The sequence below is a fragment of the Poecilia mexicana genome, unplaced genomic scaffold (assembly GCF_051168715.1).
Source record: "Poecilia mexicana isolate PSO_F unplaced genomic scaffold, ASM5116871v1 scaffold_2, whole genome shotgun sequence".
In the NCBI taxonomy this organism is placed as follows: Eukaryota; Metazoa; Chordata; class Actinopteri; order Cyprinodontiformes; family Poeciliidae; genus Poecilia; species Poecilia mexicana.
This window is the reverse complement of record NW_028263371.1, coordinates 44,948,726-44,962,256: the sequence shown is the minus strand read 5'-3', so window position 1 is coordinate 44,962,256 and position 13,531 is coordinate 44,948,726. Positions and strand designations below refer to the sequence as shown.

Sequence of the window (13,531 nt, the reverse complement as noted above, 5' to 3'; positions counted from 1 at the left end):
GTTTTACTATATGTTTCTGTAACTTTTTTCTCTTTTTTTATTCCTTGGGCATCAGACAAGTTGGGACGTTTTGACATGATGCTTTCTGAAATCACTTACCTTGAAAAACTCACCCAACTTGTCCTCGGGTGTGTCGCATTCAGAACGTACCACATACCTGAAGACAGTGAAGAGGGAGAGATGGTGCTGGGCTGGAACAAACCAAATGGTAGAGAAGGATGGGGGAGCTAATTAAAGTGTCATCATTATGATACTTTGCTTAGTATTTAATTTAGTATATTAAATACTCAATTGAATCATTTACTTTTCAATATTACTAAATTTGTGTGGAAACTTTCATAGTAGGAAATTATATTATTACCTGTAAGTCTTAATAAAAACAGCAAACGTTACTTTTATTTCTGGCCCCTGGACTGATGCTTATGCCGCTAACTCACCCTGAGCAAAAAAAGGGGCAAGAAAGAAAAATAATATCCCAGTATGAAAGACTTTGTACTAATTTAGCTGCATAGCAAAGAATATTAAATACTGCATTTAATGTTAATTATTCCATAGCTCCACCCTCTTTTTACCATTTGGTTTCTTCCTGCATCCCTCACACACTCCTTCCTGTCCCCTCACTGCTCTCAGGTATGAGTTGCATTTTGTAAGGCAGGTGACTTTAGAGAACATCATGTCAAAACATCCCAAACTGCTTAATGCCCAAGGAAGAAAGAAGAAAAAAGAGGAAGAAAGTGACAAAGGTACAGTAAAACTAAAGTGATGAACTTGCCCATTGCCTTAGTTATTATACAAGTGTGTAGTTCCATCTAGGCTGTCTAGCCACAGCTATTTGATGTGTCGCTTAGATAGTATTTCTTGATTCCTTTCATGCATGCAGCTGTTGACCCCACATTCCACCTTTTTAAAGTTAACACGCAGGCCTAAACGGTGTCAAAGTGCCACACTTTGTTTGCAAAAGACTTTAAGCCATACAAAACAGAAACAAAACCAAATATTGGACAACAAATACAGCACTAAGAGTGCACCATTGCTTGTCATTGTAGCTTATTACATCACTTTCATAACATTATTTTTTTTTTTTATCTTTGTACATCGGCTGTGTCGGTTTGTAAATAGATATTACAAAGATATATTCTTTCCCTTCTTGCAAAAGATTTTTATCCAGAATCAGAAATGCTTTGATTCAAATTTTATTGATTCCATGCCATATATTTCAAACGGAGCAGGAAACTGAAATACTGCAACTATTACAGAAAATACTGTTAATGTAAATCAAAATAAAATCGATCAGAGAATAAGAAAATAAAATTATATCAGTTACAGTATATGAGATATCCAGTATTTACTCTCCTTCCATCTGCCTGTGATCTCCTCCATTTATGCTGGTAAATAACAACATAGATCTGTCACCTTTTAAGGCTATGTAACTTTTACAAAAATATGTTTTTTACATATTTGTTAAAACTGTCACAATGTCATGACAGTATGGTATGAGAAAGATGATCTGTGAAAAAAATCTGGCTTCTCCACCTCTTCCTAGTAATACTATTTCCGTCTGCAGAAATGCAGGGCTCTGGGCAGACAGCCAATCAAGTCAGGTATTTTTCTGAGGAAAAAGCTGCTGACGGCTAAAATCGAGTCAATAAGAGAAGTAGTGAACTGTCCAACAGTAGCAGATGTAAGAATGCGGCAATGGTAACCTGCAACCAAAGGTTTCCTGATAAAATATGAAGCTGAAAATTTAAATAAAATAGGGAAATGATCTGAAAGAGACTTCACAGGGTAAGATAGATAGACCATGAGTTGCCTAGATGTATCAAGATGTCCAGGGTATGTCCCAGATGATGTGTTGGTTCAACTTCTGATTGTGTTAAATTAATTAAGTCAATTGAGAAAAAGCCTTTAAAAGCAAGTGGGTCAGTTGGACAACAAACAAGGATATTAGAATCACCAAAAATTAAAAGACTGTCATAATTGGGAATAAAATTAGCAAAATATTCAGAAAATTCTTGAGTCGTTTTCTGTTTGTGGGTGATAGACAACACATAAGAGTGCGCATAAGCTCAATCACAAACAGCTGCAAATCAAAAGATGAGTAATTGTTTGTGGAAAAAGTCAGAATTTTGTAATAGTTTTCCATGGGGTGCTTTGTGTCAACAAAACTGTATTTCCTGAGGATCCTGTGCAAGGGCTGCAAGAAAGACGAAGCAAGATGAGTCCAGAGCTTCAAAGCAGCCCACTTTTAAAATGTTTTTTATCTTTATTTCTTGAATCCTGCTCCTTATTTTATCTTCAGACACATCAAGATGTTTAAACCTCACCCCTGGGCCTTCTGCAACACCACCAAGCACTCCTTCTTTTGCCTCCACCTCACAAGAAATCACTTATCTGTCAGAAACAAAGACTGCAGCAAAGGACCAGGTCAGAATATTTGTAATATCTTCAGTTTATAGACACTTTGTGCTTTGATTAACATTTTTTTTAAACTAAAAACTAATGAGTGATCGCTTATAAATATTTGGTGACATAAAATCAAAGAGAAACAACAGTAGGATTCCAGGCCATGCAAAAATCATTTGCACATACCCAATGTGAAGGGATTTCATGGGATTCGGACTGAACAGGTGTGAAGCCATAGGAAAACCACTAATCAGTGAGGCTAATCAGAGAAATGGGTTACAAATTGAAAAGGGCCATGGAGACTGGATTTTATATTGTTGAAGTTACATGAGCTGAGGAGTCCGGATGCAAAATTTCAGGGGGATTCACCTATTAATGTGGGGAGCTAACTGTGTCTCTCCAGCACAAACCACAGAATAATGTTTTTCTGAAACTGTTTTATCATGGTGTCATCAGACAAAGCAACAGAGAGAAGAGCCTGATGCAGAGCTGAACAGACAAATAGACAAGGAGAAGGAAAAGCAGGTAACTATACGTTTGATGCTGGTGAAGTTATCCAGGAGACAAAACCAAAAAAAGTATAAATAACTTAATTGCAAAGAATTAAGTCCTTGGAAGTAAAGTTAGCGAGAATTTTACTTGCTAAAATTTAAATTCTTTAAGCAAGAAAAACCATAAAAAAAAGAAATCTTTTTTTATGGTTTTATGTCAGTGTGATGAACATATTTCATATACTTAAGAGTGACTGTGCTGTTGTTGTTGTGTTGAACTGTTTGGGTTGTTACAGGTAGTTAATTAAAGTGCTGGACACTGCAGAGGTTCAGTTTGGTGAGCGTTTTGAAAAAGACTGCAAGAGTTTGCCAAAGTTCGAGAGTGCACTCCTGACTGGGGATACAGATGATTCCCAAATTCAGTATCCTGAGCTAAACACAATAAATCAAAAGATTTTAAATTGCCTAAAATTTAAGACTAAAATGGCATGCTTACTTTGTAAAAGTGCAAATAATCTGTATTGTTTGATTGTTGTTACCATAGCTACAGTCAGATGCAATGAGTTTAATCTTTGTATTTGAGCTCGGTTTGTTCACAAATACATCTCAGCAAATGACAAATATCAATAACTGCTATTAAACTCAGCCAGTTAAACTAGGCACCCTCTGACTTTCTGCTTGTTCAAAATACTTTCTTAGACAAGAGGTCTTCAGTTATACTGATGCCAAGTTTAAGCAGCATATAGAAGTTCACTTTTAACTAACTGGTTGACGGTAACTGGTTGCTCAGGATTTTATTTCGGGAAATGCTTATGCACTGATGCAGCGTTGACCGTATGCCAGCACTGAGGCTGCATAGACTGCCCTGCGGCCTGACTTTGATCTGATCACCACTGATCTTTGTGTTGTTGTAGCCTAAAGGGACATGGGATTCAGTCACATTCAGTTCATATTCTGTCACTCAAAGCACCATCTAAACCTCCGTCCTCTCTCCTTCTTTCCAGCGTCATGATATTATCTCACGGATCAAAAAAAAGGAATGCTGCTTCTTTCAGAGGGATCCCAGTAAGGATAATTTGCCACTACGTAAACAGTTGAGTGTAGTTTCTGCACGTTTCACTATTGTAAGAGGAAACTGCTGAGACCGCAGTTAAATCTCATGTATAGTCTCTGCAGTGCTCTGAAATGCTAATATTTATTTACAAACCGTCTTGCTTTGAATTGTTAAAAAAAACTAAACTTAGCTTTTTGTTTAAAATGTTTGATAATTTCTAACAATGTTCAGTTCTGGCAAACTTTTAATATCAAGCTTCATTAACTTTTTAGATCTTAATTTACCTGCTTGGGCATTTATAGAAAAAAAAAGTGATTTTTTTTCAATCTATTTCTCCAGCAGTCTGAAATGCAAAGGCAGGTAAAGGTAATAAAGGATGCCAAGATACAGTGCAATAACATCCTCATCATAGTCATAACCCACATATCTGAATCTTTTCCACCAACATAAACATGTGCAATCATGCAATTTGTGTTTTTTACAGCAAAGACAAAGAAGAAGTGTGTCTTTGTGGAAACTCGAAGACTAAACACACTGATAAAGCCATCAAGGCAGGAGAGTTCACCAGGGAAACCTGGGACAAAGAAAAACATGTCTGCAATGCCCCAACAGATGCTTTTGGAGACATCAATTTTCGTAGTTTTTGGCAAAAGAAAAGCAAGGTAAATTATTCTATCTCAGCTTAAAATGAACAAATTGACATTATTATGTTGCAATTCACTGATTTAAAGATCACATCTCTGCAATAGTTGCTCTAATCATTTTACCATTGCTCATATCATATGGAGAGTAGAAAATGTTTAGGATTTTCTGGAACTGTGTTAAAACAAAAACCCAACAAGAATGAATTGTTGGTTTTGTCAGACCTCCATTCTTGGTCCTCTATTATTTCACATGTAAATTATTCCCAATAATCCACTAGTCACTAAATCAGTGTGTTTTTATTCTAAATGAAATAGTTTCTACAACTTAACATAGATAAGAAAGAAAACACAGCTTTTCATTGTGTAAATGCGAGGACAACCATGTACACTGAATAGGGCTAAAGATTTCAGCACTCAGGAAACTTTGATGTCCTTTTGAACAGAGATGTAAATTTGAACAACCATTTGAAGTCTATTACTAAGTCAGCCTATCATAATCCTTACAACATATTAAAGAGGCTTCTCTCTCAAAACAGGCTATAAAAACTGGTGCATACTTTTAATTTCAGTAGGTTAGATTACTGGTGTCTTTACTATCTCACACAAAAAATAATCTAACTAAAAACTAAAATTAGTAATGGATTTTACTTAGATTGCATGTGATTTTATGCAAACAAAATGCTATCCCATCACATGATGCTGCCACCACTGTACTTCACAGTAGGGAAGGTATTGGCCTGATGGTGACTTGTGCCTGGTTTTTTCCCAATATGATGCCTGGTATTCACACCAAGGAACTGAATCTTTGTCTCCTCGGACTAGAGAATTTTGTTTTTCATGGTCTGAGTTTCCTTTGCCTTTTGCCTAACTCAACACAGGATGTTGTGTGTTTTTCATCTGTGTGTCTTTCATCTGGGCACTCTACCATATAGGCCTAATTGGTGGATGGCTGCAGAGATGGTTGTCCTTCCTGAAGGTCATCCTCTTTAAACAGAGGAAAAGTGGCACGCTGACAGAGTGACCATTGGGGTCTTGATCACCTCACTGTCTAAGGCCCTTCTCCCAGATTTGTGCCTCAAGACAATTCTCTCTCTGAGGTCTACAGGCAATTCCTTTGAATTAATGCTTTGTGTTTGACCTCTGACCTCCACTGTCAACTTCACTGAGACTCCACTGAGACCTTTTGTAGATGTGTGTGCCTTTCCAAATCAAGTCCAATTAACAGAATTTACCACAGGTGGACTCCATTTAAGCCGTCGAAACATTTAAAGGATGATCTGAGGAAGCAATTCAACTTTGAGCTTCATGGCAAAGCTGTGAATATTTGCTTAAAATTGATTTCTTGGTTTTCTGTTTTTAATAAATAAATGAAAAACCTTACATTTTTTCCACATTGTCATAATGGGGTATTTATGTGTAGAAGGAAATATATTAATTTAATATGATTTGCATTAAGGTCATAATATAACAAAATTTGGGAATATGGAAAAAGGAAAATCTTTCCGGATGCACTTTACGTAAATGCACATTCTGATTTTATTTATTGAAGAAATGTATAGAAAATTTATTATTTTCCCCACCACCTCCAGTATGCACGAGTGTCTGCAGACACCAGTCCTAAGTTGCTCTACGAGTTACTGACTAAACAGTGGAAACTCTGTCCTCCCAAACTGGTCATCTCTGTGACTGGAGGAGCCAAGAAATTCTACCTGAAGTCCCACCTGAAGAAGGTTTTCTACAGAGGAATTATCAAAATTGCTCAGACTACAGGTGAGACAAACAGAAAACTAGCGATAGGTGTGATGAATGTCAACCAGAAACACACACAGTGATTCTTTATTATCTGTAGGTGCATGGATCATCACCGGTGGTACCAATGTGGGTGTGATGAGACATGTTGGATTGGCTATGAGGGACTGTGCCCTGAGTAACACCACGCAGCAGAAAATAGTGGCTATTGGAGTGGCACCATGGGGAGTAATTCACAACAGGGCTGCGTTGGTACATGACAAAGTAAGAAGCTTGTGAATAGATTTGTGTGTTTCTTTCATACTGTTAATTGTGTTTATTTGCAGGGTTGCTTCCCAGCTAATTATGTGATTGACACACAAGGTCAGCGTGATCTGACGTATCTTGATAACAATCATACCCACTTCCTGTTGGTTGACGATGGAACCAGTGGACACTATCGTGTGGAGATCCCGCTGCGTGCAAAACTAGAGCAATACATCTCAGACATGGAGATCAAGCTTGAAGAGAAAGGTTAAGTTGAGATAAATTTTCATTATTAAAATTTATTTTTAAAAAAAGCAAGTAGAACTGCAAGCAATTTGCAAATGGGTTCCATACTCTACACCAGTGGTTCTTAACCTGGGGTTCGATCGAACCCCAGGGGTTCGATGAGTCGGTCTCAGAGGTTCGGCGGAGCCTCTGCCGTGGAAGTAAAGACACATTTGTGTAAAGTCGTGATGACGCACCCCGCTTTGCTATCAGTTCCTGCAGAGGATCACGTTACATTGCTTAGCCAATCAGCGCTGCTGCAGACGCCCCCTCCCAGCCCCCCCACGCTCAACAGTTTCCAGCAGCGATATTGTTGTATTTATCAAAAGGGTTCAGTGAATGCACATATGAAACTGGTGGGTTCAGTACCTCAAAAAAGGTTAAGAACCACTGCTCTACACATATATTTCACACTTGATTTCCTGTAACAAAACAAAAAAATTGCAAAAAAAATTTTTTTTTTCATTCTTAAAACTGAAAAGTAAAAATTTTAAATTTAATTAACAGTGATTGATTGTTGGTTCAGTTATCTAAATCCAAAATATAATATTCAGTTGTTTTTACATGTAACTTTGCAGGCTGGAAATTCCCAAAGAAGAAGAGTTTAAAGGAGATTATTGAACTTCATAAAGTTAATTACTTAGTTGAAATAAAATAATTTTGTTCATGTTAAGATCATCAGCTCTCAATGAGATGTGTTGACTGACTCTAAATAAGGCAAACACATTCATGGCGAGGAAGGGTGCCAGAAAACGATTTTCCTAAAACTGTGTACATTCTCATAAAATGTGGAATTTGTATTTTGCCTGGGTAGGACAAAAGAACAAAGAGAAGCGCCTTATTTCACTAATCACACTCATTACCAGTGATAAGCAGATAAATTACCATTTACTTCTCTTTGTGGAAAAAGAGCACCTTGATATTTATTAGTGCTGCAGTTCATTACATAAATTATTTCCATTTTCAAAAAAAAGACTTTTGTTGATAATGCGGTTAAAATTACACACCAACATTAGCATGTGCACCCGACATTCAAGATATGCACTAAAAGAGTGTGCAAGGTGACAAAACACACTCACACAATCCCGCGATCTAAAAACTGTATCTGGTGTGACTGTGAAAATGGTGAAAATGAAAAGCATCACAAGCTTAGGCCACAATTTCAGGGCACTAACAAAGAAGTAAAGTTTGTCTTTGTGTTAATCATTAAAATAATGCGTCCTTTTTCTATTTTCATTTTTCAAGATTAGTTTTAAAACAAAAACAGTATTTTAAAAAAAATGTCTTGTTTTATTTTGTAATGGAAAAACCAAAGAGCTAACCGTTCACCGATTCCTGACCCAGCTCATCTGCACCTGATCCCATCCCTTCCCACATAGTCTCTTCTGTCAGCCTGGTGTTACCTGGTTTGTTCGTAATAAGACATGATTCAAAGAACATTTTGGAAAAGAGAAATTATGTCTACATCAAGTAGTTGTGGAAGAACTACTTGACAATAATTGATAGAAATTTATAAATTTTAAAATTTCTATTCATGATGGTGACACTAGTGGTCAAATTTAACAAAATGTTCTCAATTTGTATGGGATGCAATTTTGTATATAATGTGCTTTCCCTGATATTAACATTTCATTCCACAGACTTCAAAGGTCAAATGTGAGATATCATAAAAGCCACATCCACTTCATAATCATTTTCAAGATAAGACCTCTGGGTGTCGAACATCTGTACTAAATTTTAGAGTAATCCTTCAAGCGATCATGTAGATGTATTTTTTTTTTTTTTTTTTACCCCATAGCATCATAGACTCCATAAAACTCAATACACAGTGACAACAAATCATATAACATATCCTTTGCAACATCGCCTCCTATGTTATTGGGAAAATTATTTTTGCAGTGATTTTTTTTTTCTACTCAGATTTATTTTTCTAGGATTTCCTAAGTATTCAGGCAAACACGTTTCAGAAGAGGAGAATAATAATAATAATAATAATAATAATAATAACAAAATATGTACAATTATAATAGGGTTCTTTGCTCTGCTGGAGGCAGATGAATGGCCATCCCTTGCATTGGTTGTCCGCTCGGTTCTGAGGGCTTTGAACACTAATTACCAGTAACTGTAAATAATTGTTTTAATTATCTACCATTCAGAGAGTGGCATCAAGACCCCAGTGGTTTGTGTGGTTTTGGATGGAGGACGTGGCACACTGAGAGTGAGTTAGCCGTTTCCTGAATCTTCTTTCCATCTTTGAGTTTGAGGTAATCTGACCTTGTATTTGTGCCTCCCCTCAGACAGTCTACCATGCCATCCAAAACAACACACCATGCGTGATCCTGGAGGGCTCTGGGAGAATGGCAGATGTTATTGCCTACGTGTTTGAACAGTGTGAGAGTACGACCATTTCCAACGACCTCATCCAGCAGCAGATGGAGAAGTTTTTCAATAAAGATTTCAAAAATTTCACACGCCAAGAGATTGAAGAATGCGAAAAAATGGTTAGTGAGGTCATGATGTTCCAGTCCATGACAAGTAGTGATACACTATGGAGGTTTTGATATGGGCCATTCTGGCACTTGCTCGGGATGGCCATAAGAGGAAGGGAATTTGGGGGAATATGGGGCTTTTAAGCATCTCTCTGTCATTGTTATATCTATACCACCCTCAGAACTGACATTTTTGTGTGTCAGTGTGACGCAAAAATAGCACCCGCAATTACTTTCAAGTTTGATAAATTGTGTTGTGGCTGTTAAGTCAATACAAATGCATGTCCTCGTCTTAGTATTTTATACTTTCAGATGATAAGTATATGCTTTTTATGTTCATAAAGGCAGACATGCTACATTTATGGTCCCAGCCTTTCTCCTGATTTTGCTGATGCAATCTTGCTTGCATGTTGTTTGTAGGTCAAGTTTGCACGTGCTATCAAGTTTGCACCACCTTTTGTACAAAAACTGGGGGTGCAATTGAATGCATGTTTAAAAGTGGTGCAGACTGGCCTCTTTAAAGGAGGATTCTGCATGTGCTACTGGCTGTAGTGGAAAAAGAACAATTTGCCAAGCACTGTTAAGTGAAAGTCATAGTCAGGTTTATTAATGCCATGTACATGATATGAAAGCCACGAGATCAAAATTCATTGTATTGGTCAAATTAAAGCTTCAAATAAGAGTCATAGCAGTCTTTCAGTTGGCACTATGTGGACTCTGACAACAGGCAGACAACATAGCAGTTTCATACCAACAATAAGAAATCCAAAACAGCTTAGAGACAGTTTGATTTCTGAGCAGCTGCAGAAAAAAAACATCTAAACTTGGGTCTTTATCCTAGAGAGCTTCATTTGGTTCATAATCATTTAGAATGAAAAAAACAAACAAACAAAAAAAAAAAACATAATATAACCGAAGAGGGGAGGGACAGTAAAAGAAACATGAAGTAGAAATTAGGGCTGAAACGATTCCTCGAATGATTCGAGTACCTCGATTACTAAAATTCCTCGAGGAAAATTTACCTGCCTCGAAGCTTCGTTAATTTATGTTTTATTAGTTAGCGCACCGTGTTCCGGCCGGGACTTCATTTGCGTTGCGCGGAGCTCTCACTTCCGCCTCTGAGTTGTTGACAAAAGCTAAGTCTCAGCGGCATAAAGTCCAATCTTCAAGATTAGCCCGTGGGGATTTTATTGATTGATGATAATGCCCGACTTTTTATCGTTTTTGGGGAACCAATAAGCATCCTTAACATGACTGGGGGATGCCTGGAGTACGGCAGCATTTCTCCTCCGGGGCTGCTGGTTGAAAGCGAACAGCGGGAAGAGCGCTGAGGTGAGCGGATAGCCTGAACAGGGCGGGCGGCTGAGTAGCTGATGCTTACCGTGTAAATGTAGCTTTACCGACGAACCGCACAATAAATTTCATATCCCGGTCTGAAGAAACGGGTGGCGGAGCGCATCGTACATGGCTAGTAGATGAGTTTCTGAGTGTGACCAGTGAAGGTGTCGTAAATATCCCGTATTGCTTCCCCCCGTGTTCGTCCCCCGGTCTAACGGTTCGTCAGTCCGCTGGTCTATTTCCTCCCCTCCATCTTACGTTCGTTCATTCGCCCTCTCCTCCCACTCCAGGCGGCATTTCCCGTATTTTCAAACCCAAAGCGTGACAGGTTAGGTGGCAAGGTGAGTTTAATTAATCTATTAAACTCACTGAAGATGAATACATAAACTAAAAGCTGGATTGTAGACATTTTTTATAAGCATATTTGTGAGCCTGCCTCTTTGTTATTAAATTCAATATAATTTCAGATTTTTCTATAACTTTTCTTCTGGTTAACTTAGAAAGTGAGCTATTATTGTTACAGGCTAGTTTTCTAAACTACAAAAAAGCAACTGTTAGGGATGCTCAAATATGAAAAATTGGACTGATATTGATATCTGATAGTAACACTGGTATTATGCCAGATTTACCAATATTTCATTTTAGAATTTTTTTTTATCCGATTACTCGATTAATCGTAAGAATAATCGATAGATTACTCGATTACTAAAATATTCGTTTACAACAGCCCTAGTAGAAATACATCATGCTGGAAGAATGGTAATTTTAATAATACATGTCATTAAAATAAGCATCCATTGTGGTACAACATAACAATGAAAACAATCAAAAAAATCTATCAACATAAAGCTCTTAATAGGCATATTTAACTCTTCATCTCCAAACTTACCTCCAAATTTTCCATGACAAAGAAAAATGGGAGATTACTTGCTGGACCCAACCATTGCAAACCAAGTGATGATTCTAGCTGTTAGTGTTTTGTTAATGTTCAGTTTTTGTAAAGTAACGTGACATAATATTTAAGTTTAGTCATAGTATTTTTCTTTTTAGGTTTATTTGCATGAATATCGTCTGCATACACTTTACATATTCATGAATGCAGAAATGCTAAATTTATTGCACACGCTATTCTCATTATTTTACTGAAGGAATGATGTTTTTAGATCAGATGTTTGCATGCTACCAAGTTTGTAGCCATGTCTTTACATGTAAACCTATTGAAGATCATCCCTTTGGATTATGACAAAAATATTTGTTGTGGTACTAAACAAAAAAATTAAAAAAATACTTCTACTACCTGACATAAAATAGGATGTTATCTGATATTCTAAATTTTCTGATGTCGTAAACCACGTCATATGACACATGTCAACATATTTCCATCACAGCAGGTCTAGACATTTGTCTGCTCTGTCTCCAGATTCAGGAGATCATAAAGAAGCCCGAATTACTGACAATATTCAAAGCAAGCAAGGATGAGCGGGTGAACATGGATGTGGTAATCCTTGATGTTCTTCTCAAAGGTAACTATGGTGCCTTGCAAGACTATTTAAAATGTCATACTACAACTGGAGACCAGAGTATATTATTGTTATTTTATGAGCTAAACCAACACAAAGTAGTTGGACTGTAATTGATATGATTTTTAATTATATTTTCAGATAAAAATTTGGAAAATGTGGAAAGTATTTTTATTAAACTGGTTTAACTTTTCAAAAAATATCTTTAACTGAAAGAGTCAGTTAAAAACTATGATGGAGTTGACAAAATGCCAAACTACCTCAATTTATATGTTATTCTGAAGGAGGCCATATTGTAGCTCATCAGGTCCAGGAAATCTTTACATTGTACCAAAATTAAGCTTTTATTTCACAAAATTTCATCAAAATATTGTAAATGGTCAGTTATGGTGTTGTGATGAAAAACTTAGGTATAAAATGGAAGAAAAAAACTAAAGAATTACATGCTAACCCAGAGGTTCCCAAACTGTGGGGCGCGCCCCCTAGGGGAGGCGCCGTGTCATTGCAGGGGGGGCGCAGGAAGCCGTCTGGATGAAAAAAACAAAAACATGAACACTGTATGCGCTGGGTTTTTACCTTAGAATGGCCAACTCTCTGTTATTCCTATGTCAATTTGATACAGTAGAAGCTTCCACACTTCCCACATTTGTGTCCTCTGTCACTTTTATCAGCAGTTAAAACTGCTTAATCCGTTGTTAACATGTCGTAACCTGTTTTTCCGAGCCGCCTTTAAACGCAACATGAGCGCTACGACGCTCGCGCTGGGTTTACACCTGTGAAGGAGACCTGCTGCTGCTGGGCGGAGCTACGTAGGTTTGTGTTAGAATCACGGCAGCAAACCAGCAAAACGCAAAGAACTTTTCACAATTTTTCCCTCCAAAGTAACCGACTGAGTTGAGTAAAGCTGTTGGATGCAGGTAATGTTAGCTAAAAGATGACTAGCTAGCTAATATCAATACAGCACCTTAAGGTTAACAAGTACCTTGTAGGCTACCGATGTTGGTGTCTATTTTCAGCTACCTACATTCATTTTGCCCCCCAAAAAAATCGATGCCCCCCCCCCCGTCACACGTCGTTTCAACCAGACAGCCATTTGTAATCCATGGGGGGCGGGGGGGTCGCAGAAAATGTTTGGAAACCACTGTGCTAACCAGAGCTGCCTAGACCTCTTAGCAAAGGAAGAGAAAGGAAGTGGTCATGGGGTCCTCAGAAGTTCTGGTGCCCCCCAATAATGCCTGATTATTTTTTTTTTTACATTCTTTTTATGTTTGACAGTGTTGACAAAAACTTAGGATAAATTTCAATTGAGTTG

At 37.5% G+C, this 13,531-nt stretch overlaps 1 protein-coding gene across 1 annotated transcript in view; it reads left to right on the top strand.

Moving 5' to 3' along the window:
• Window positions 1–621: 621 nt before the first annotated feature.
• The window catches only part of LOC106910455 (transient receptor potential cation channel subfamily M member 2-like), a 28,151-nt gene continuing 15,241 nt past the window's right edge, over window positions 622–13,531 (top strand). The window contains exons 1-11 of the mRNA XM_088001601.1: window positions 622–743; window positions 2,300–2,424; window positions 2,860–2,928; window positions 3,899–3,987; window positions 4,433–4,610; window positions 6,182–6,362; window positions 6,442–6,605; window positions 6,668–6,854; window positions 9,029–9,090; window positions 9,170–9,373; window positions 12,120–12,222. Of these exons, the coding sequence (XP_087857727.1) occupies window positions 674–743; window positions 2,300–2,424; window positions 2,860–2,928; window positions 3,899–3,987; window positions 4,433–4,610; window positions 6,182–6,362; window positions 6,442–6,605; window positions 6,668–6,854; window positions 9,029–9,090; window positions 9,170–9,373; window positions 12,120–12,222 (1,432 nt within the window). The 5' untranslated portion in view covers window positions 622–673. The remainder of the gene's footprint in view (window positions 744–2,299; window positions 2,425–2,859; window positions 2,929–3,898; window positions 3,988–4,432; window positions 4,611–6,181; window positions 6,363–6,441; window positions 6,606–6,667; window positions 6,855–9,028; window positions 9,091–9,169; window positions 9,374–12,119; window positions 12,223–13,531) is intronic.